General features: G+C 48.0%; 1 protein-coding gene across 1 annotated transcript in view; it reads left to right on the top strand.

The window, feature by feature from the left end:
• NEGR1 (neuronal growth regulator 1) overlaps nucleotides 1–21,154 on the top strand; it is a 134,333-nt gene extending 113,179 nt beyond the window's left edge. Inside the window, exon 6 of the mRNA XM_085306349.1 lies at nucleotides 20,560–21,154. Coding sequence (XP_085162475.1) covers nucleotides 20,560–20,684 — 125 coding nt within the window. The 3' untranslated portion in view covers nucleotides 20,685–21,154. The remainder of the gene's footprint in view (nucleotides 1–20,559) is intronic.
• The last annotated feature ends 538 nt before the right edge of the window (nucleotides 21,155–21,692 follow it).

Here is a 21,692-nt window from a genome sequence, read left to right on the forward strand (position 1 = left end):
GGCCGCGAGCGCAGGGCTCCGCTTCACGCTTGCTGGCGCGCCGGGGCCCTGGCACAGGTACTGCCCATGGCTTCAGCATCGGCTTATTGGATACGGGTGCGGCTAAAGCACGGCGCCGTCGCGGCCACTTCCGAGGGACGCCCCGTCTGCCCGGCGTGGGGGACCGGGCGCCCACGGCGGGGAATAGGTGCGGCAGCGCTCCGCGGGCACCTGCACCTCCTTCCCTCCAGCAGCGCTTAGGTCCCCAGGAAAGTACYGAGACGCGTAGGCAGGAAATATCTTTTCTCGAGGCAGTTTGGGGGTAGTGATCCATGTACTGACACTCTGTTCTTCGTCTGCGGATGTAATTTAGGGCTRTGCTGGGAATCGGGTGCATGCGTACGTGACGCTGAACTCGGGCAGTGTGACTGCTTCGAGGTCGCGCTCGGTGGGCCAGAGCACTCTGTTATAGCAGGCAGCGTACACGTGCAACAGCGCCAATCTCCTGTCCTTCAGCAGCTTGAGAGCAGAARGAAAAACCCTCCAATTTGCACCATAGACAGCACAAGACATAGTGCAGCTACTTGAAAAGAATCTGCATCTAGGGAGACATTATGGCTGAGGAAAAGACAAGCGGGAGATAGCGAAATACAATYCAGTAACAAAAAGAGAGCAGTATTTGTTTTTATTTATCACCTAAGGCTACGTCTTATGTGAAGGTCTCATTGGCCAGAACTGGCTGACTAAAATAATCCTTGCAGGAACACATCTGCGTATCTCCATGTGCTTGAGACGTGTAGTCACATGCAGAACTTCTAAACGTTGACCTAACCGCGTGGTTCGGGGAGGGCCCCGAGGCTCTGCCCAGCAGGAGAGTGCCTACAGGCGCTGCGGGCTGCAAAGCCCCCGGCGGGCAGGGGGGCGGCGGAGAGGGAACTTGTCAGAAAATGCCAACTTGCAGAATCCACAAACGTGTCAGTTTTGAAGAAATTCAAATAAAGATTGTTAAATTTTGAGTAGGAAAGAAATACTGGCGTCTTTCCAGGCTACCCATCTCATTCCGGGCTACGTTTCTCATCTTGTCTTTTCGGTATCTGAATTTCTCACCAAGGGGAATCTTGGTCCCTTGCCAGGCACCCAGAATCGCTGTGCAACGTGGACATCTTGCTGCAAGTGCCAGCAGTCTGCGCGAGCGCTGAAAGCTGTCAGCCAGAGACAGCAGAGGGTCTGCGGAGCACTTCCCTAGTCCGAAGCGCGTGTTTGCAGGAGGGTTATCTCTGCGCCTGTGTCTGGGCTTATTAGCACTTGCAGACTGGGCTTTTAAAAAATTTGGTCCTTCCTTATACTTTCTGGGTGAGATCTTTAGCATGCCATCAGGAAATTCAAGCCTATGTGATACATTTTTCTTCAAATTGGCCTCCTCCGTTAAAAGAAAGCAGAACGAAAGGTTTGCAGGGAGAAAGCACGCCGCTGCCGGTGGGCCAAGCGCGGCTCGCGGGGCTGCGGCCATGCCCGGCGGCAGGAGCCGGGCCCCCGGGGGCCCCGCGCCGCTCCGGCACCGCGCTGGCAGCGCGCTGCCTGCCGGAAAGCAGGGAAGCGCTGCTCCGCTCATCCAGCGCGGCTCGCCTGGGCTCCGCTCCGCCTCCCGCGCAGGACTTCCATTGAGGCGGGTTGTAATTCAACCTCTGAATTTTAGGGAGCCACAAAACCTGCAGAGATGTCAGTTAAAACTTTAAAGGTGGTTTTCATTCAAAAGAAAGTTTTTCAAAATATTTCAAAATTTTCAGCTGCAGAGAGTCAGAGATTTGAATAAGAGAAAGCTTTTTGCACTAGGCAATAGCAGGCCARCAGCCGCCAAAACCGGCGGACCCGACTGTTCTGTTACTTCAKTCTCAGTCCCGAGCAGCAGTGCATTAGGTGCTGTACAGACCCGAGCACCACTATCACCCCGGGCGCAGGAGCGCGGCCCAAGCGGTCGGTGGTGCTCCGGGATTTGCTGTGGGTYGTCCTGCGCGGGCTGCGTTCCTCGGAAGCTAGCTGTGCCTGCGCCACCGGTGCTGGGAGGCGGCAGGCACGGCGTGCGCACAAGCCCCAAGCCCTGGACCGTGGCACCGCCGGGGCGCTAGGGCTTCGGTGGTGGCTCTTGTGCCAAACACTGAAACAAAATGATGGACCTTGGCTTCTTTTGGGTGTTCTCCTCGCTGCCAAGATACGTACCTCAGCTTGCACTTCCCTCCAGCATGCGCCGCGATGGCAGGGGTGCATGGCTTTGACTTCAAAAAAACAGCTGAGAGGACTTCCCTTCTAAATGCCCCTGACGGCAGCAGCAATGATGCCGCCCGCCGGGCTTCTTGCTGGGCCAGCACCGCATATAACCTGCGCCAGAGGCGTTTTTTGCCAAACTGCRGCAATTCGGGCAACAGCTCCCTTCTGAAAGACCAGGAGGTCTTTTTAAAGGAATGCAGCCCTATTTCCATCTTCCTGGAAGCGCAGCTCTCCAGAAAGGCAGGACACTCGAGAGAGACGCACGCCTGTGACTCCAAAAGCAGCTTATGTCTCGCTGGGCTTAGTGAGGGGGAAAGGGGAAGAGCTGGCGGCAGCAGCCGCCAAACCGTGCAGATGACCTGTGCAAACAAAGCGTGGGGGGCAGATGTAAGCRGTGACCCCAAACGTGCACAGCAGAGAGCAGCGTGGCCTGTGGGGTCCGAGGCGTCAGCGGGTGACCAGACACGGAGAGCTGAAAGCAGAAGGGATTTTGGAGGGGACAGGGTTAAAAAACAAAGTCAACCCCCCCCAGGAAGGTGGTGTGAAGCTGGGCGCCAAGGAGCAGTGCCGGTGCTGCGCTGGGCATGAGGCTGCCCCGTCCCCTCGCCTCCTCTCAGGCACACGAAGGTATTCTCAAGAACCTGCCCTTAACCATTTTTCAGTCCTCATAAATCACTGTGCCTCTGAGGTATGAGGCATCCGTTCCTCATTCAACAAAATGCTCATTTTTAATTTATTCTGATCAGGAAGCGCAGCTGGAGCACTGGACCAGGTTGCCCAGAGAGGTTGTGGAGTCTCCTTCTCTGGAGATCTCCAAGGCCCRCCTGGACGCAACCCTGTCTRMCATGCTCTAGGTGACCCTGCTGAGCAGGGAGGTTGGACCAGATGATCTCCAGAGGTCCCTTCTGAYCTCAACCCTTCTGCRATTCTGGCAGGAAAGCGGAGGCGCCAGCGGTGCAGGGTGGGCTGGAGGGTCCCCAGCCCGGCAGGGCCRCCAGCGGGTCCCTCTCCTCATCCGCACGCTTCTGGCCATGGCTCTGAGCATCACTTTGTCCGCCTGTACGTTGTGATAGCAAAAAAACAGAAGAAAAAATTAGACTTCTTGGTTACATGAGCTTTTATGCTGATGGCCTGCAAGACACCRTTTTTCAGGGAAATACTTTTTAGTATAAGATGCATTTGAATGAAACGGAAAAATGACTTTATTAGATTGTAAGCACTTTCTGTATGTTTTCTGGATGGGCTTCAGGCGTTGTTTCGAGGTCTCTGAGCGCGGYGCAGCGTGGCGGGCGCAGCGAGGGCCCGCGCGGAGGAGCGGGCCGTTCACCCGCCCGGGCGTCCCGGGCTCTCCGCTCCGCTCCGGCAGCGGATCGGTGCCGTTCGWGAAGCGGAGGCCCGCGAGTACAGCCGCCGCCGCCCGATGCAGGCGCAGCGCCGCGCGGCGGGGTGACRAACTGCGTGCTCAAAGTGACAAATCCTGTCACTGAAATCCACGAGCGGTTAAATGCTGTTTGASCCCGCTGGAGGCAGCCGTGGGGAAGCTCTGCGGGAGGAGGCGGCCGGCTGCAGCGCCCGCCCCGGCAGCGGTCCCCGGCGAGGGGGCCGGATGCGAACCCGGTCCAGCGGAGGCGCCGGGGCAGCGCCGGGGCGGTTATTTGCATCGTCCATCGCTTCTGTCTAATGAGAGCACTAATGAGGATTAATCGATTGGGTATTAGCATGGTTCAGCGGTGGACTTCCGTGGATTAAGGYCTTGTTTCTAGTACGTGTATAAAACTGGAGCAATATATATAATATGGAGAAATATAACTGAAAGAAACCCCGAAAAATGTTTAAGAAATCAGCAGAATAGCTGAATAAAAAAAAAAGACTCTCAAAATCATGTGAGCAGTACCCCTTTGGAAGAATTATTTAAAAGTTGTCAGCTCCTYCAGCAAAACTTCCTTTTCTATACACAGTCACCAAAAAAGGCAAGAAATCTTGTGCTAACCTGTTTAATTTAATATCCTTTGTGAAGATCAGAAGAATGAGGTGGAAACTATCCAGAAACCATAAAGTTCTGTGTAAAAAATTACCATTCACCATATGTTATATGACATTGCCTGGATGTAGCAAAACCAACAAAATCTTAATGATATATGAGAACTATTAATAGTGAGTACTCTGAATACGCAGATTTAATATGSTGCTTAATTCTAGAGCTTATTTACAATGTCACACTTCATTTTGAGAAAAACAATTCTGACAACCCATCATTTAAAATATAGAAAGAATGCCTTACAAAAGGTCAGAAGTACAAATATTTCCCCTATTAGCTACTAATAAATTCATTTCCTGTAAAGATTAGAAGGTTCAGCTAATGTCTGCAAAGCTATTTACAATATTTCAGCATAAAACCCAACCTCTAATTGCCAATATAAGTCATAAATAATTGTCAAGTGTGCAGATGAGCCAAAAATTCTATGAAATTAAAGTAATTAGTTCCCAAGTTAAATTTTTCTGTGGCAGTAAAACGCTCAGACTCTTCCGTGGCAGCAGCAAAGGCAGGACGCGCCGTCACGGGGGCCGTTGGCGCAGCCGGCGGCACGACTCCCGTGCCGGTGCCCGGCCGCCGCGCGGCGCGGTTCCTGCCGCCGTTCGCCGGCCGCGCCGTAGCTCTCGGCAGAACGGGGCGTCTCTGACCGGGGCAAATCCGCAGGGCCGCGGCGCTTCCACGCGAAACCGTGCCAGCTTTTTCTGGACTTGATGTGTCTACCCTTGGGGTATTCTTTTCTATTCAATTTGAGACTAAACAAGCAGTACGCTTGTGGTTGCTCTTCTGGTACCGCTCTGGGCGGTGAGAGGCGCAGGGCTAAGTGCGTCCTGCACACTGGCTGTTTGCAGGCAGAAGGATGGTCCCAGCCGTGAGCCCTCACGCTGCAGACCAGCAGCACGGGCAGAATGCTGCATAATAACACTGAATTATTTCATGATAATTTAGCTGCTTCTTGCTTGCAGATCTCCCTTGAGATGATCCTTTTCTATAGCTATCCCAGTCTACYGCTACAATTGCTCCTATTGCAGCTCTTCCAGCCAAAGCAAAGGGGTTTAGATTCGAAAAATGCAAGCTGGTTTTGTATTTTCCTGCCCATGGCAAGCACAAGGTGGGTGCAACACTGCCTCGCACAGGGCACTGAGTAAGTACTTTGGTGAAATAAGTTTAAAAATGTTTACTTTTGAATATTGACAAGTAATAGGGAGGTTACTGCACCTGGACATATTTTTGCAAGCCTAAAATAATAAAACAAGTTTTTAAGGTTTCAAATAGAAAGCAGCGATCTTGATGACTATCAGCAAAAACAAATAGCATATCATTTGGAAACAGTGGTTAAATCATACTACGGATACAGACAAAAAAATCCTCTTTCTYGACGAGAGCCGGGATGACAGCGGTGACGTCCCCGTTGCTGTGCCGCAGCGCCGCGGGAAGCTGGCTGGCATCAGGGTTGCTTGGGACGCGCCACCTCCCCAGCTGTGTCCAGCCAGCACTGTCCCAAGTCATTTTTTTCCATATCCTTCCCCAGCGGAGCTACAACACGCGATTTCGAGTGGTGAGCAGCTTTCTTGCAAGAGGAGGCCAACGTGCGCTGCGTTTCCCGGCGTTGCCGGCTGCTAGCATTATTAAATTACTTTTCCGCTGGCAGGCAGGAGGGTGCCGTAGCCTGTGCAACTCACACAACTTGGTATCAAGACAGTGTCGCCTTATTTCTCAAAAGCAATGGTAATTTCCAATGAGAAAATAATCAATCGTGCAATTCTCAGTTCAATGAATAAATGCTTTGGCCAGGAAACTCATCCGGCTCCAAATGGCCACAGAAGCGTCTGGTGGTGAAACGGAGGATGGTTTCTCCGGGGCCTTTCTTTTCTCTTTGCCAAGCGCAGTACTTTCCAGCCTCGTCAAACATGCCCTGGGACTACGCACCCCCGTCGGTGTTGGTTCCCCGACCCCCATCGTCGTGCCGCGCCGCAACGAGGAGCGCGGCGAGCGCGTGGCACCGCCGTGCTCTAAGGACGTGCCCAGCCCGCGGCTTCAGGTGCGAGCGGCGGCTGCGCGCGGGAGCCGGGGCCTCAAGCTCGGGTACCTGGGAGCCCCCCGCCAGGGAGCAGCCGGCTGACCCGGCTGCTGCCAGCGTTATTTCCGGACGGGGCAGCGGCGCGCCGGGCTGCCGGCGCAGCGGCGACAAGAGCGCCTGCAGCAGGCGCAGCGGAGCGCGGGGCTGGCGCGGCGGGCGGTTTGGTTCGCTCTTCCGCCAGGGCCCTTCGAGACAGATTCGTGTCTGAATCAGCTTTGTCGCTGTGCCTGCGCAACAGAGCCGCGGCAGACAGCGACGGGGTAACGTTCCTTGACTTTTCTTGCATTTTTTAGTTTAAAATTACATCATTCCTTGGATTTGTTTTATTAAATAGGCATTACATTGATTATGAAATCCTAGCTATGTTTCTAATTCATTAATGCCTGGTAGATCATGGCAATGGCTATCAAGCTATATTAGGTTTGCATTTATTCAAGATCTCTCTCATATTCTCCAAAGACCTCAAGCGGATCTGATTCCAGAGAGCACTGCTAACTTGGGCTTTGGGCTAAGGAATAATTTTTATTTGAAGGCAAAGTTATTTGAGTCACTGAAGGTAATGTGACCTTACCAAAGAGATTACTGCTGAAATAATACAGGAAATAGTATTCAAAAAGCTTTTTTTTTTAATAATTCTCGAATATATTCTTTTTGCACTTCTGAAGAAGTCACAAAATCAAAGTGGAGAGCAGTATTGTTAGGGGAGGAAAGYTTGACAAACTCCAAGAGAAAGGAAGTCAGGTAATAATTCAAGCTATAGAAACTATTAGAGATCTGTAAATTTATTAATAGTTCTAATATAGGAACATTAGTTATAATTACAGTCTCATAGGTCTGATCACACTGACAAATGAGTTAAAATTGCAAATTTTATATAAATTATTTAAATCTGTTGTTGTTCCTGTTATGTGAAGAAAAAGGAGAGAAGGAGGAAGGAGATGAGAAGACCGTGGTTGGTCTAACAACGTGTCACCACAAGCGAGCAGAGCCCGTGCACGCGGGGCGCGAGCTGCGGGGCGAGCGCTGGCCGACTGCAGCCCGCCTGGGAGCACCATCTGCCCAAAGATAAACGCACCCTTGAGATAAGAAAACTCCTACACGTTCAAGAAGAGTAGCTCTGGAGAAACCGCCCGCTGTTTGCTCCCAGCGGAAGCCAAACAACTGCTTTTTAGATAGATCTCAATATATTTACAAGGGGAATCACGAGGTACAACGCAGTGGCAGAGCCTYGATGAGCCACGGGCAAAGGCTAATCCCGGCTGTGCTCTTCCTATTCATTTTTCAAAAAGATTTAAAGATCTGTTTAAAGTTTTCAGCATAGTTTGTGCAGAGCAGTTATGTCCTTAAGCCACATGAAAGAATTTGGAGCCAGTTTCGAAGAAGGGGAATGGCTCTTCAGATGCATCCCGTGCTACAAAGCCGGGAGCTGCCCGTGGGACCCCGGTGTAACCRGCTGTTCCTTGGGCCTGCACTGCGTTGCCAGCCGTTGCTCTGCCCCCTTTTCCTCCTGTGGAGCTTATTCTAGCTCAGGTTCCAGAAAAAAGTGAGTGTTTCGGCGACCTCCAGTCACGATGCGTTCCTGGATTTAAAAAACGCCGGAAGGGACCATCTAGGACACGCTCCCAAAGGCAGGAGTCGTGGCRTCTGTTGCTACTTTCAACGGATATTTGTCCACTCTGTTCTTAAGCATCTGCGGTGCTACCACTCCCTCATCCTTCCTACGTGATCCGGGGCTCGTGCTTCCGTCAGAGCTGTGCTGGRTCCTGCTCCCCGCGGTCTCAGCCTGCTGCTCTCGGCCCGTCTGCTGGGGCCAGCGACGACAGCTCATTGCCTGGTCTCCTCCGGGGCTGCCCCGTACACGCGTCCGATGACGCCCCTCTCGTCGGCGATGGCCTGCCCTGCCGCTCGGCGCGGTTCCCGCGCCGCCYGCTCCGGAGGCTCCGGCCGGGCTCTGCCGCTCCTGAGCGAAGCCGCCGCGGCTGCAGCGGGGCTGYAGCGCGGAGCAGGGCGGGAGCAGCGCGCCGGCGCCTCGAGCCGCAGCCGCTCCGCTCGCTGAAGCGTTTGACCCTTCACGGCAACGTGGCACCGACGGATCCCTGTACTAACAGAGGCTTTTCTGAAGACCGGCCAGAGTCAAGTAGTATTCTTCCAGGACTTGCGCAATTGACTGTTTTTGCTAAAGGGCAGATTTTTCGGCATTACTGAATCTCTATTTCTTTTTCTCAGAGGTCAGAGGATTCCTCTGATTCATTAAATCTACTTCGAATTTTGCTCTTCCCGCCGAGGCGCTTGCAGCGCTTTCTCCTTGCACCCGAGGGTTTTGAGTTCACGCTGATCAGCCRCTTTGCCGAAGCGTCTCTCGGGGCTGCTGGTGGTGAGAGTTTGCCCCCGTCCCCAGTGCCCATTTTTCATGCAATATTTGAATCCCTGTAAGTAAGTACACAAACATGGAGCAACCAAAAGGGGCTGCTCTGGCCTCCCCCAAAAGTCCCGGTTTGCAACCACCACCAAGAACAACTGCAAGACCAGGTAATTAGACAGCAGTAAGTACAGGGATTTTTTAGGTACCGCTGTGTGATAATTGCTTATAAAGGGCTACTTTTTATTGGCAGCACTTATGCTAAAGTTTAAAATGCAAGTTTGAAAACAGATTAGCTCTCAGTAATGTACGACCCGAGCCCGTGCCTGTGCTCTCGCTGCACGAAACATCCTTAAAGATGTCCTTAAAGATGTTTAAGGATCTGTATCTAATTAAAGAGRGCACATATCGCAAATGGGGCCTTATGACTGAAACAAGAAATACTTATTTTTTATTTTTRGTGCATACAGAGAGGTACACACTAACACGCACACACATTTCACTTCAAAAGCTTCTGATTGTGTATTTATCATCTGAAGTATTTAAGATTACTAAGCATTAACATTTTAGTATTAAAACCAGTTGTTTTCTAMTTCTATGTTTACAAGAAAAATATTTTATCTGTGTTCATATTTTAAAACTCAAAAAATGCCTTATTATTTATTTAAATTAGAAGAAACAAGTCCACGTGAGCCGTCTGCTTTCAGTTTCTTCGTCTCGCAGCAGCCGTGCGTGCAGAGGAGCCGGACGGGCCCTGGCGGCGCCTCCTGTTCAGGCCCTTGTCTTCTGGCTCTTTCTGCAAAGACGTTTCAGAGCAGGACAAAACACTCTCTTAAAGACCTCACAGGTTTTGGCTGCATCTTATAAGCTCCATCTTAGGCGAAAGGGAAGGAGTAAGTCGTATAAATCCGCCCGAGCAGGGCTGGCTGGCAGACACCTCCTGCCGTGTTTCCCATCTCTTGTCCCCAGGACCTGCAGATACATTTGTCTCGCCGGGGCGAGAGGAACAAGCGCAAACTCCTGCCCGCRCCGACTTCGTGCCTGCAGGAGGCTGGCGCCGGTGCAGCAGCACCCGAGTGGGCTCCCCCAGGCCAGGCAGGAGCGATCCGTGTGTCTGAGTAACACGTTGGCCTGGATGAGCTGCCGGGAGTGGGCTCGCCCGGCCTCTGCCCCCTCGTTTCTGACGTTATCCATGTCGGATAACGCGCGGAGACACCCGAGCGCTGCCAGTCGGCAGGGACCCAGCCAGCGCAGTCTGCTTCAACACTTCATTACACCCGTATAAACACCCGTRTAAACACCCTTCAGCACCCCGCGAGCCACTGTGGGAAATGGTCCTCACTCTCCCGGAAGACGGGGCTTCATCTCCCTTCCCTGATTTCTTCTCTTGACTTGCTTCACTGCGATAGGCAAAACAGGTTAGCCATCCACCATGTACAAAATAAGCTGTTACAAATGTATGCCTTTATTTGAAATGCAGACGTTTTACATTTGAAACATGTCCGGGGACAGGCCTGGGCCGTGCTGCACATTTCTCTGGCATTACGCCGAGTTTGAGTGATTCATGCTGGTGACACGGGCACGTCAGGCTGGAGAGGAGCTTTTGAGTCATCAGCTCCTGCTCCCAGCTATTTCAGACATGGTCCAAATACTTTGCAAAATTACTTAAATTATCAGCATTTGCCAAGTGTTATTGTGACGGTCAAAGCTTTGTTTAATCAAAGTCTCCATCTGGCATCTAATTTGAAAGGACCTCTCCTCATTCCTCATTCAGATTTAGCTATATTTAACTTAACGAGTGCATTTTCCGTCACTGTGAATTTCATGCCTTGGGCGCTTAGCCCTGGGAGTGATTGCATTTGCATAAGACTAAACAAATGGGTGTCTTTGCTGATTCATTTTTGTACAAGATTTTAAGGTTTTGTTCTCCCAAGGTCAAGCTCTCTGCGAGCCCGCGCTGGCCTTCGCGGCAGAGCGTGCGTTCTCTTCTGACAAACTTTCCTTCGGTCAAAACACTCCTCGGTCTGTTCTGGCCCTCTGCGAGCCGATTGCCTCCCCTCGCTCGCTAATTCAGCCTCCTTAWAGACTGTCGGCCCGTTCCTCCAAAGCTATAAATCCTCAACTAACTTMAAGTATAACAGTATTTAGAGATGTTATCTGCAGGACTCAGCAGAGACTTGAGAGTCCCATTATCTTACAATCGCTTCTTTTAAAAAAACATTGCTGACAGGCCACTCTTTTTCATCTTCTTTTTCTTAGTGCTTTGACCTTGAGTTAGTTTATCCTTTCCCCCCTTTTTTTTTCACATTTTGCATACAAACTTATTATTAAGGCTTTCCCACAATAAATCATTAACGAGTATAGCTGAATGAAATGCTTATTAACATCTCTCCATATAATCCATTTAACAGAATTACTCTTGCTTGTTCAGGCAGCCTAGAGATGTCCGTGCTTTTGTCTACAAGGCATCAGAATTGAAACTTGTAATTATTTCTGGTTAATGCAGTCCTTGGTGTTAGGAGATGTTGGTTAGCACATTTCAGCATAATACTTTACTTAATCTCTTGTATTAATTAGAGATAGTGATATAATATGACTTTGGTTCTTTTTATCACTACTGGGAGAGAAGTCTGAATATAATCCAATATCTGTGCTAAGAGAGTGCTGAAATATTTTCACAACTACTTGCTGCTATAAAGCATTGAGATTATGTAGAATGATCTCTAAATTAGGGGGGTGGGGGAGCGCGGTAAATGGGGTTCCAAGGCTCTGGCTGGGCGGCAGCAAGCGGGCGGTCGCGCGCCATATGGTCGCTGCCGGCGGTGGCGGCACCTCCTTCTTCACCAGGATCCCCCCTCTTACCGACGACTCCGGGAAAGGGGCTGAGCGTCGATGTAGCAGAAGAAACGGAGCCACTTTGCCGCAGCAGAGCTAATAACACAGTGAATTACCGAGCCGGGAGCAGCAGCAGAGCTGAGCCTTGTCCGTACCCGCCCGCTCCTGCCTCACGGCAGAGACCGCTCGCGCCTCCGCACCCTGCGCGGATGCTGGCGCTCCCCTCGGGCGGCGACAGCGCCGGGGCAGCGCRCCGCGGAGCAGGCGGCGCGTGTCCTGCGGGGCCGGGGTCTTGGGCGGCTCCTCCGCTGCGGGACGTCGCCGCATCCTGGCAGCGAGGGCCGGACGGGGCGCCCGGCCGCGAGGGGCTCCTGCGCAGCGGGAGCCAGTGTGGGGACAAGCTTCATCCTGCCATAGCTGAAGCTGAGAAGTTTTAAAGCTGCTGCATCTTCTAAATCTGACATCATTTTATATTCTCAAACACCAGTTTTCATCAAACTCAYTTTAATCTTCTAGATAAAGATTCATTTTCTTTTATGGTGGCTCTGGCGCAGATTCCGTCTGAATTTGCATTGCAAGATCAGCACAAGAGCAGCCAAGAAATCTGCCCTTGGYTTCTATTTTAGATAGTTACAAAGATTTGTTCTGACTGAGAGTCTTTGGGTAGACGGGTAATTCGCCRAAGGCCAACCGCTGTGTCTCGCACCCGTCTGTGCACGGGGCGCTCTGCACGCAGTAAAATCAGTGGTAAACGTAGTGCTCCGTTATTATGGCGGTAGGAATTATGGAAATGCCTACGATAGCTAGAGATGTAATCAGGGAGTCAAACAAATTCTTGCCTTTATTTAATATCTGCTCATAGGTACCTCTGTAGTTATTTCACTGCGCCAACGTCAGGACTGCGTGTGCCAGGGTGTCGTGCATGTGTGCAAAACTGCCTTCAGTGCTAGGATCTTAGTGGAAAAAGTAAGAAGTTGTAAGTAAGTTTTACGCTGTTTTCAAACAAACATCTTCATTCATTCCTRAAGTTTTAAATGTGACACAGAAAACCTTGAAAACATCATGAATATTAACCAGTCCAAGTAGGAAATGCTCTTGCCCAGCATTATTTAGCAGTGATAAAATACTGATTCATTYCAAAGGAAGGAGTAAGCAGAACAAATCAAGAATGTTTGAATCTTAGGAGCAAGTTTGTTTGCTTTTTAAAGTTACTAGAACACCACAAAACATCTACAGAATTTTATTCATGCTTGGGAACAAACTTTCGTTTTGTCAGCGAGGCAGCAGGCAGGCGGTGAGCAGGACGCCAGGGAGGTGACAGCAGATGCCCTGCAGAAACTCGCCCTGGTTCCCGGAGGTTTTAGGAGCCGGACATGATCTTCGAGCCCTGCGGCGCAGGCGCGTGCGGAGACGCCGTGGCTGCTGCAAGCCACTTGCCACCGGCTGAGTGAGGGCGGCGCTGCCCGGGCTTCGGAGGCGCCTGGGCGTTTCAGCAGTCAGAGCCGAGATGCGCGGCGACCAGGCAGGATTTTCCGAAGCCCTCGGCCGCCGGTTCCAGCCGGGCACGGGAAGAAAACCAGCCTCGCTTTCCAACGCTGCCACCTCTCCTGTGCTGCACRAGTCCAAAAACGCCCTTCAAAGCCGATTCACGCTCCGATTCCTGCTAACCGTTAGGATTCCTGTGGAAAACAGGGAGGGCGTTTCTCYGCCCGGGAGGACGCTCCAGGCCACGGGACCGGGCGCCTGCCCCGGTCTTCCCCCGCTTCGGAGCCTGGTTTTACCACYGGTGATCGCAGCCCTCCGTCCAGCTCGCTCGAACGTGGGCACTTGAGCTCCTCTGGACTTCTCGCTCCTTCAGGCTTCTTTCACATCAAATTCTCTGAGTAGGCAGCTTTGGGAAATGGAGCTCCTTTCTCTTATTTACACAAATATATGTGTAATTTTTCCCCATTCATCCACCTACTGTTTTTGTGCTGAACCAAACCGCGTATGATTTAATAAGCTTTAGACAGACAGTACTGATTCATACCCAGGAAATCAGATTTGCATAATTTCCTACTTGCTTTTAGAGCTGCCATAGTTCAAATTATCTTTACTTTGCAGAAACTCTTCTTATATGATAAAATTCCACCTACAGTATGGTTGAGCTTGCAGCTTGATTTCTGTAATAAATTTAATGTTGATTTGTCATACTAACTTATCACAGAAACTTCCTTTCTTAGTAAGACAACAAATTGGTGTCCAGCCCTGACATTAATCATGTTTATAAGCTACTGAACTAAATGTATAGGTGAAAGCTTCAAAATCAAGATCCAATCATCTGGTCTTTTAAATWTTTTTTTTTATTACCTGAACCTTTTTCCATGGAAGAAAAAATAAGTGATTTTTTTTATCACATACTCTTGTGCTTAGTAAGATGCCACACCGTGAGGAAGGACCCACTTACAGTAACATGCATCTCACACTTCTGTGTACAAAACGAAGGGAAGTTTATGTTTTAGCATTCAGACTCCAGCAAGACTTAAAATTCAGGAGACGGTGTCCTGCAAAAGCAAACAAGGTTTGGGGAAACCCACAGGTCTATTTTATTTCCTTATTTGATTGCTTTGTTCTCTGCTACTCCTACATTCAGGCTGTGATTTTAGTGAAACAACTGCTGCTCCTTTATTACTGCTGTCGGTCTTTGGGCTTTCAGTGCAAAGGAAGCCCAGGGCGCCGAGCCGGGTGCTCGCGCCAGCCCGTTTCCCCGCCGGGCTCCGCTTCTCRCTGTGCCGGGGCCGCGCGGCGCCGCCTCGACGTGCCCTGCCGACGCCAGTAGCGTTTCTCTGCCCCRGCTGCCTGCAGCTCCCGCACGGCCRCTGCCCCGCGRGGCCCCTCRCGCCGTTGCTCCGGGAGCTGCCGGCCGGAGCAGCTCCACCCGGCTTCCCCGGAGCCCGGCAGTGCGGCTGCACCAGGTAGTAGCCGCTTGCTGCACAGCAAGTTTTGCACAAAACCAGGGACRTTGGTTAGTTAGAAAAGCAAATTCTGCAACTCGTATCTAAAATAGCATTTACCGAAGCAATAGCTGCTTGTCCCAGCGGCGTCGGTACAAGACTTAGGCAGCACAGATGTTACGTGCCGGAGTAATCCATACAACATCCGTATGGTCTGGAACGCAGACCCGCCGATACCAACGTCCAAGCGAAGCGCGGCTCTCGCAGGCAGTATTGAGAGAACTGGCTTTTACATTTTACTGTTTGTTTTCGCTCTCCCTGCAGACCACTGCAGATCAAGCGCTGGCAGAGTCTTGGGTATTTCCACTGCACACCGCTGCTCTTCGGCTTCTSTAAAACCTGTCAGATTTAGCTGGAGAAGTCTGGAAACGTGGCTGAGCATCGCTCAGGCTGGAGGGCAGGACCCTGGCAGGGGCACGGGCATTGGTGCCCCTCGCCAGCAGCCGCGCTGAGCGGTCGCGCGCCTGAGCGCTGCTCGGGCCCCCGAGAGCCCTTGCTGGCTTTCAGCTAAAGCTGCCCCAAACCCGCACCGCAGCAATTGCAACCGTTTCTCTGTAACAGCCTCTTTCCTCCTGCTCCTCTTAACATAAACCCTTCCGTAACAGGTACAGCATCAGACACYGGTGTGTATCAGTGCTGAGTGGTCTGAGGTGTTTATTTGTATTACTCATCTTTACTGCAATACAGCAAAGTTAAATTGCAGTGGGAGCAGAGAAGCACCAAAGTGCTACCTAGCGCCTTCTTTTATCTGGGGGTTATTTTGCCAGTGCTTGAGTGATGGAGAGTGTGGGAAGCTGCGAGCCGCGGGCAGCRGGGAGCCCTGGTGGCCCGAGCGCCGCGTGAGGCGCGAGCACTGGAGCCGCGCTCCAGCCCCAAGCAGCCAGGTTACTACGTGAGCACAGCTGGGGAAAAAGGTGTTACTGCGTTAGCACAGCCAGAACTTTGGAGTTCGCTAAAAAGTCTGTGTCTACGGAGTAGGATTAGCTGTATCATGAGAATAAATTCTCCTGAAAGTTCAGTGTTGGGCTCTGGATACCAGAACATGAACTGAGGAAAAGGGAGTCGGCGGTGCTCAGTTAATGGGTAAAACAGACATATTAACATCAAGGTACTTTGTAGGGCATTAAGAAGAAAACGAATGAGTCCCAGATGCTACTATACAGAGCACATCATCCTCTAAATGTTTTGTGAAGGAAACTATTATCCTGTTTTTAATGGTTTAGATTTTCCTCACCTTGCCTATTTTTTAATATAAAATAAGCATAACTGTAAGTCAGTTCTGCTAACAGGTAAAAAAGTTAGAAGTTGATTTTTTTTAATTTAGTCCCTGCTCTACATTATGCCATGCACCATTTCCTCTGGTCTTTCTTTAAAGCCCTTTTTTAGGAGATCTTTAGGCCAATTCCTAAGGAAATTAAGTCCACATTATCCCTTTACCGTCGTGCGTGAGTCCGCCCACCCCCGCTTTCGGCTGAGCCCTGGCTCCACGCTCTGAATTCACTGCACTGCTTCCGTCACCTGCGACAGAGCAAACATCTCCCAGCATCTGTAAAATCAACCGTGCTGAGATCTGGTGATCCTTGCCATCACAGAATTGCTCCGGGTAAATAAAGTCTGACTAGAATTTGAGTCCCAACTATGCAGTGAAAGCACTCAAGATACTTTAAGCAAGATATACCACCAGAATTATCTATTCTACTAAAACCAAAAATCAAAACATCGGAAAACCAGAAATTACTAGTCTGAACCTTTGCAATGGCTTTTAGTTTTTTGCAAAAAATGTAAGTTGTTGAATATTCATAGTTCCGTGAAGATACTAACAATTTCAGTGTCTCTGACGTCCTTATCACCTGCTCATACAGCGTTCAGAGCAGCCGGCTGTGGCCATGGCTATGTCAGGTGGCTGGGACACGATTCRGGTCCCGGGTCGGAGGCTCTCTGCGACCCTGCCGGAGCGAAGGCTGTTCCGTACCACACTGGGTCCGGACGCTGCCCTGCGCCGTGGACTTCCCAGCGCCTGCAAACCAACACCGCAGCACCACTGGCCACCCACCTGCAGCAGMAGTTGTCAAAAATCAATCTTTAAAAAACAGCTGAAAGCATTTAGAGAGATATATTCATACTCCTCAACCATTCCACAGTTCCCGTGCAGCAGCCTTACAAAGCAGACAGCATCCTGTATACCTTTTGGCACAACACAGCCAAGGCAAGCAAGGATGAAAGAGAACTGGGAATTTGTTTTTAATGTTGAATTTAGACTAAAAAAATGCTGTCATTTAACAATATTGTAAAATTACTGTTACTTAACAAACATATGTATTGCTCAGGAGTAACTTCTGTCTTTAAAAGTTTTTTGCTCAGAGATTAGCARGTTAAAACAACTTCCTTAAATCTGTGAATCCTCTAAATCCTCTAACACACTTCTGACCTTATGAGCAACCTCTAATAGTTTATAGTTTACAGAATCTAGYGTATATAAACTAACATATGATCTAGTATTTTATGTTATAAATAAAGTGGATTTTAAGACACGTAGTAAAACAAATTGCAAAGGCCTTGATTCTTTTTTTCAATRAGAAACTTAAGGACTTTCTCATCTTAGGACTAAATGAAATATATATAGTGAGTGAAATATTGCTATACCTGAACTTTTACTCATTTTGGTGARTGAACACCACCACATCTGGCACTCAGATAAAAACATTGTTCAGTAGTAAACACAAAAAAATTTACGTCAACTTTAGCATTAGCATATCAAGAGGGGTAACCCATCTCTGCAGGACTGTGGTTTGTGTATCCTAAAAAGACTTTCCTCCCAGCTCTGACACTGCTGCTTAGAAGAATTAAACATAATTAGAAATTTTTTTCATCTTTCACTAAATTATTCCTTTATTCCTAAAACTATACTTTCACTTCTGCAGTTAATTAGTGAGAGTAAATGTACACGTGCCCTTAAAAAAGGGCTTTCCCTGTGTTTGCTCCAGAGCAGTTCTGTCTCTGCGAGCTTGCTTCACCTGTGCGCGTGCAGGATGGCAGAGCTGCACCGCGGCCACGAATGATCTCCGCTGAAGTCCCTTCTTCGTGCAAAATGACAGAGTGACTGTTTGGAACAGTCCTGGTCAGCGCTGATCAAACCTTTCAGATCACAGTGTGTTTCCACCTGAAAARGGGAACAGAGGAACAAGTCCAACTGCAATATTCCACTTTGATGCCTGGATGACCATTACATTTACAAACATATTGACCGTCATTCCCAATGCCTCCAGCACAATGCAGATATCTGCTTGGATCAAATTTACATCAATACAGTCTAACATAATGGTTCTAAATATTTATGAGTTAATTATGCCAATTTTAGAAGACATACAGGTGACAGCCTGGATTTTCAGAAGTGCCTGAGTGATTTAGGACCTTATATCCTATTTTCACAGTCTCGCAGCCTTGAAAGAGCTTCCTTATGAAAAGCCATTAGCAATGTCTCTCTGACATTCCCGAAGTCTCTCTTGGTTTCTGTTACCCCACCAACACCTAAGGTTTTGCCTCTGGAGCACTGCTGATGCCACAGGCTGCGTAAACCCACGGCTCAGAGGAAAATCCCCTGGGTGTTAAAGGCTTTGTCCTTCCAGTTGCTTTTGGCCACCCGTGTGAGTGCAGCCCAGGCCCGCGGACATCCCTGGGACTCGGCCACTGCCGGAGCCACGGGGCAGCGCAGAGCCGGGCGCAGAGCTCCCATGTCCCCTACAGTCCGCTCCTCCTCGCTAGTGCTTGAGGTTGTTGGTTTTTTTTTTTGGCAGACTTTTTGTATAGTCTTCAGCAAGTCATTTGGTTCTGGAACTAAGATACTTTTAGTTGGTGCTGTGGATTTATTTTTGCATCTGAATGCTTCACTTTCCTTCCAATCCATAAAATGGGTACAATGCTTTCCAGCCTTGTAGCATGTTGGGAGGATGGAAGATACATCATTGAGCATTTGCAGCTAAACATGTTTTAAAGGTACCACAGAAAAGCAAGTAAAATTAAAATGGGATTATAATAGCTAAAAAATAATTCTAAATGGCCAATTAATAAATGTGTCAGATTCCTTGTAGAAATTATATAGTAAGAGATGATAATTTGTAGATTTCCAGATATATATTTAAAAGATCTTTTCTGGTATCAACAGCCTAACTTTTGAATATATCACTAAAATGATGATGAAATAGCATGTGTCAATGGACTCTTTTCTTGAGCTGTCACAAACAGGGGCAGTTGCAGGACAACCAGATACAGCACCAAAGCATCACTGGTGCTGTAGGAAGARCATTTCAGTATTACCTGGGACATCCCACTTTCAAGCACGTGTCAGTGATGAATGCTGTTCTTACTGAATTAATGCAGCTGCTGGCCAGTCGCSTTAGGCAGCAGGGCAGTGCTGCCCAGGGAGGGTGATGGGGCAGTAACACAGCAGGTGAGATTTGCCAGTGCAGATGCAAGACTGAAAAATGGATGGTTTAACTTTCTTTTTTTGCAAGTGGTGTAACTGCAGAACATGTTCCTGAAGTCTTGCACTCAGATAGTCAGAGGAATTGAGCAACTTTACCTTGACCTCATTTATCATATGTAAGGCAGCAGCACGTGTCATACTGAAGTCCTCTCCTGTAAACCTGGGTCCTGGGGGGGCGCAGGGGGCACCTCTGGGCTCTGGGAGAGCCAGCTGATGGCTCAGAGATGGTGCTCCTTTTTTATAGGGTACCATATCACCTCCATTCCCTTCCTGAAAAAGGATGAATACAGAATGTCCACGTTTTGATTCACACTTTCAAATTCCATTTGTGATTCATTTCAGTCTTTTCCAGGATAAAATTCGCTAGTAAAAATAGGGCCCAAACCAAGTAGCAAGTGACTGGTTTCATGCAAATTGAACATGGCACATCTGGAGGAACATTTGCCGCAAGGCCACCCGCACACCTGCAAAAATGCTTAGTACCATTTTCTTTCCCATTCAAGCAGGGGAAAATAGAGGTTATACCTGTGAATTCCTGGGAATCTATTAACAGAGTAAGTAGCAGTAGACATGAAAATGAGTGATTTAATTGCTTCTCTCATTTAAAAGAAAAATACCTGATCTGACAGAATGGCAAGTTTAGCATTTGGCAGTGCAGAGATAACATGAGTTGCGGGAGAGTTTTGGAGCGGTGGCGCTGCCAGCTGCGGGGGGAGCACTAAAGAACAAAATCCAGTGCTTTTGTGTTCCCTGGCGCTAGACAGAAAATGTGGATATGCTGCAGAAATAATCTTGTGTTCTTAGGGTAAGGTTAGGATGACTTCACAGTTCATTTTATTTTCTACTGTTTGATTTTACAAGAACAAAATCAATGGTTTACACTTGAAGCTGTTTCCTGTGCTGAAGTCCCAGTCCAAATGGCCAGCAGACAAGCTAATCATGACTGTTACAAATAATTTTCTCAGTTGTTTCTCCAAAATATGTTGTTACATTTTTAATTCTTCTTCATGCATTTATTATAATATTTACTTAGGAATTTGAGAAAAGCATTGCTTTGAAGAAGGTAAAGATAATTTCTTCAGAGAGACGGAAAATGAATAAATCTCTTCAGCTAAGCAAAGTTTTCAAAGTTTGACTTCTAAAGCTAGGCAGTGATAGAAAATGAGCTGTTTTCCAACAGTGCTAAATGCATTCAACTTTCATTGATTTCAATAGGCATTTTAATGCTCAGTAACTTAAAAACAGATAAATTGTTCAGATGCTTAACTATGATGCACTCATCTGATGTTAAATATGCCAGTTTTTAAATGCTTACATTAATAATGATTTAATCTCATTTTTAAAAGGCAATATTTACCAGTATTTACTTGGTTTTGTAGCATGGATTTTTTTCTGTTTTTGCAGCATTCTTTTCTGTTTTCAGAAGACTGCTTTCACTGTTCTAAAACATTATCTTACCAGAACTAAGTAAAATTAAGAATTTTGGGGTGTGGAGTGGAAGTTTTCCTTAATCCCTTGTTCTTCTCTCTGCAGCTCCAAGTACTGCCCAGTACGGGATTACTGGCGATGCGGAAGTGGTGTTCTCCTGCTGGTCCCTTGTGTTGACACTGTCCTCTTTCACCAGCATATTCTACCTGAAGAACATCATTCTACAATAAATGTAAAGAACCATAAAAGGCTTTTAAGGATTCTCTGAAAGTGCTGATGACTGGATCCAATCTGGTAGAGTTTGTTAAAAGCAGCGTGGGATATAATCAGCAGTGCTTACATGGGGATGATCGCCTTCTGTAGAATTGCTCATTATGTAAATACTTTAATTCTACTCCTTTTTTTTTGATTAGCTGCATTACCTTGTGAAGCAGTACACATTGTCCTTTTTTAAGACGTGAAAGCTCTGAAATTACTTTTAGAGGATATTAATTGTGATTTCATGTTTGTAATCTACAAGTTTTCAAAAGCATTCAGTCATGGTCTGCTGAGCTGCAGACTRTAGTTTACAAAAAAAATATTGCAGTAAAAATGAGCTTCTTTAAGGCTGCAATACAAATATTCAGTTCCCTTCTTAAATAACATTCTATCCACTTTTACACAGAAACATTTTTTCTTTTTTGATTAAAAAAACAAATAATATTGCCTTCAAAATATTTCTGCAAAATATTACACATATCTAGATTTTCTTATAGCATGATATTCAGGTTTCAAGAATGAGCCTTGTATTATAACTGCACTGTGCAGTACTGCTTTTTCGTTTCCTTTTCTTTTTCCTGCAAATTCAGCATGGGTGTGCCTTTATAAAATACTTCTTTTCTCCTCCTCTCCAACAAATCTGGAATGTGTTTTGGGAAATGCTAAAGCATCCTTTTGAGCATAACTAATCTCTAATTGAGGACAAAGGTGCTACTGGCTAAAAGAAAACCTCTTCTTCCATCTCTAGTGGGTAATGGCACTGCTTCAAGCTTAGCCTACAATGTTGTATATTTAGGCAATCATCAGTCAAGAATAGCACCAATGACTTCTTATTTTTTCCATCTACTATCACTAATACGTAGGTGATCTCTGTAAAAACTAGTTTTGCCATAACAAAATAGAACACACATTATTTTCAGACACCATGTGAATGTAACAATTTTTCCCTTAGTCATTCTAAATCAAAATCCTTAAATGGC

The sequence above is a fragment of the Rhea americana genome, unplaced genomic scaffold, assembly GCF_003343005.1.
Source record: "Rhea americana isolate MKP2758 unplaced genomic scaffold, rheAme1 scaffold_239, whole genome shotgun sequence".
Taxonomy (NCBI): Eukaryota; Metazoa; Chordata; class Aves; order Rheiformes; family Rheidae; genus Rhea; species Rhea americana.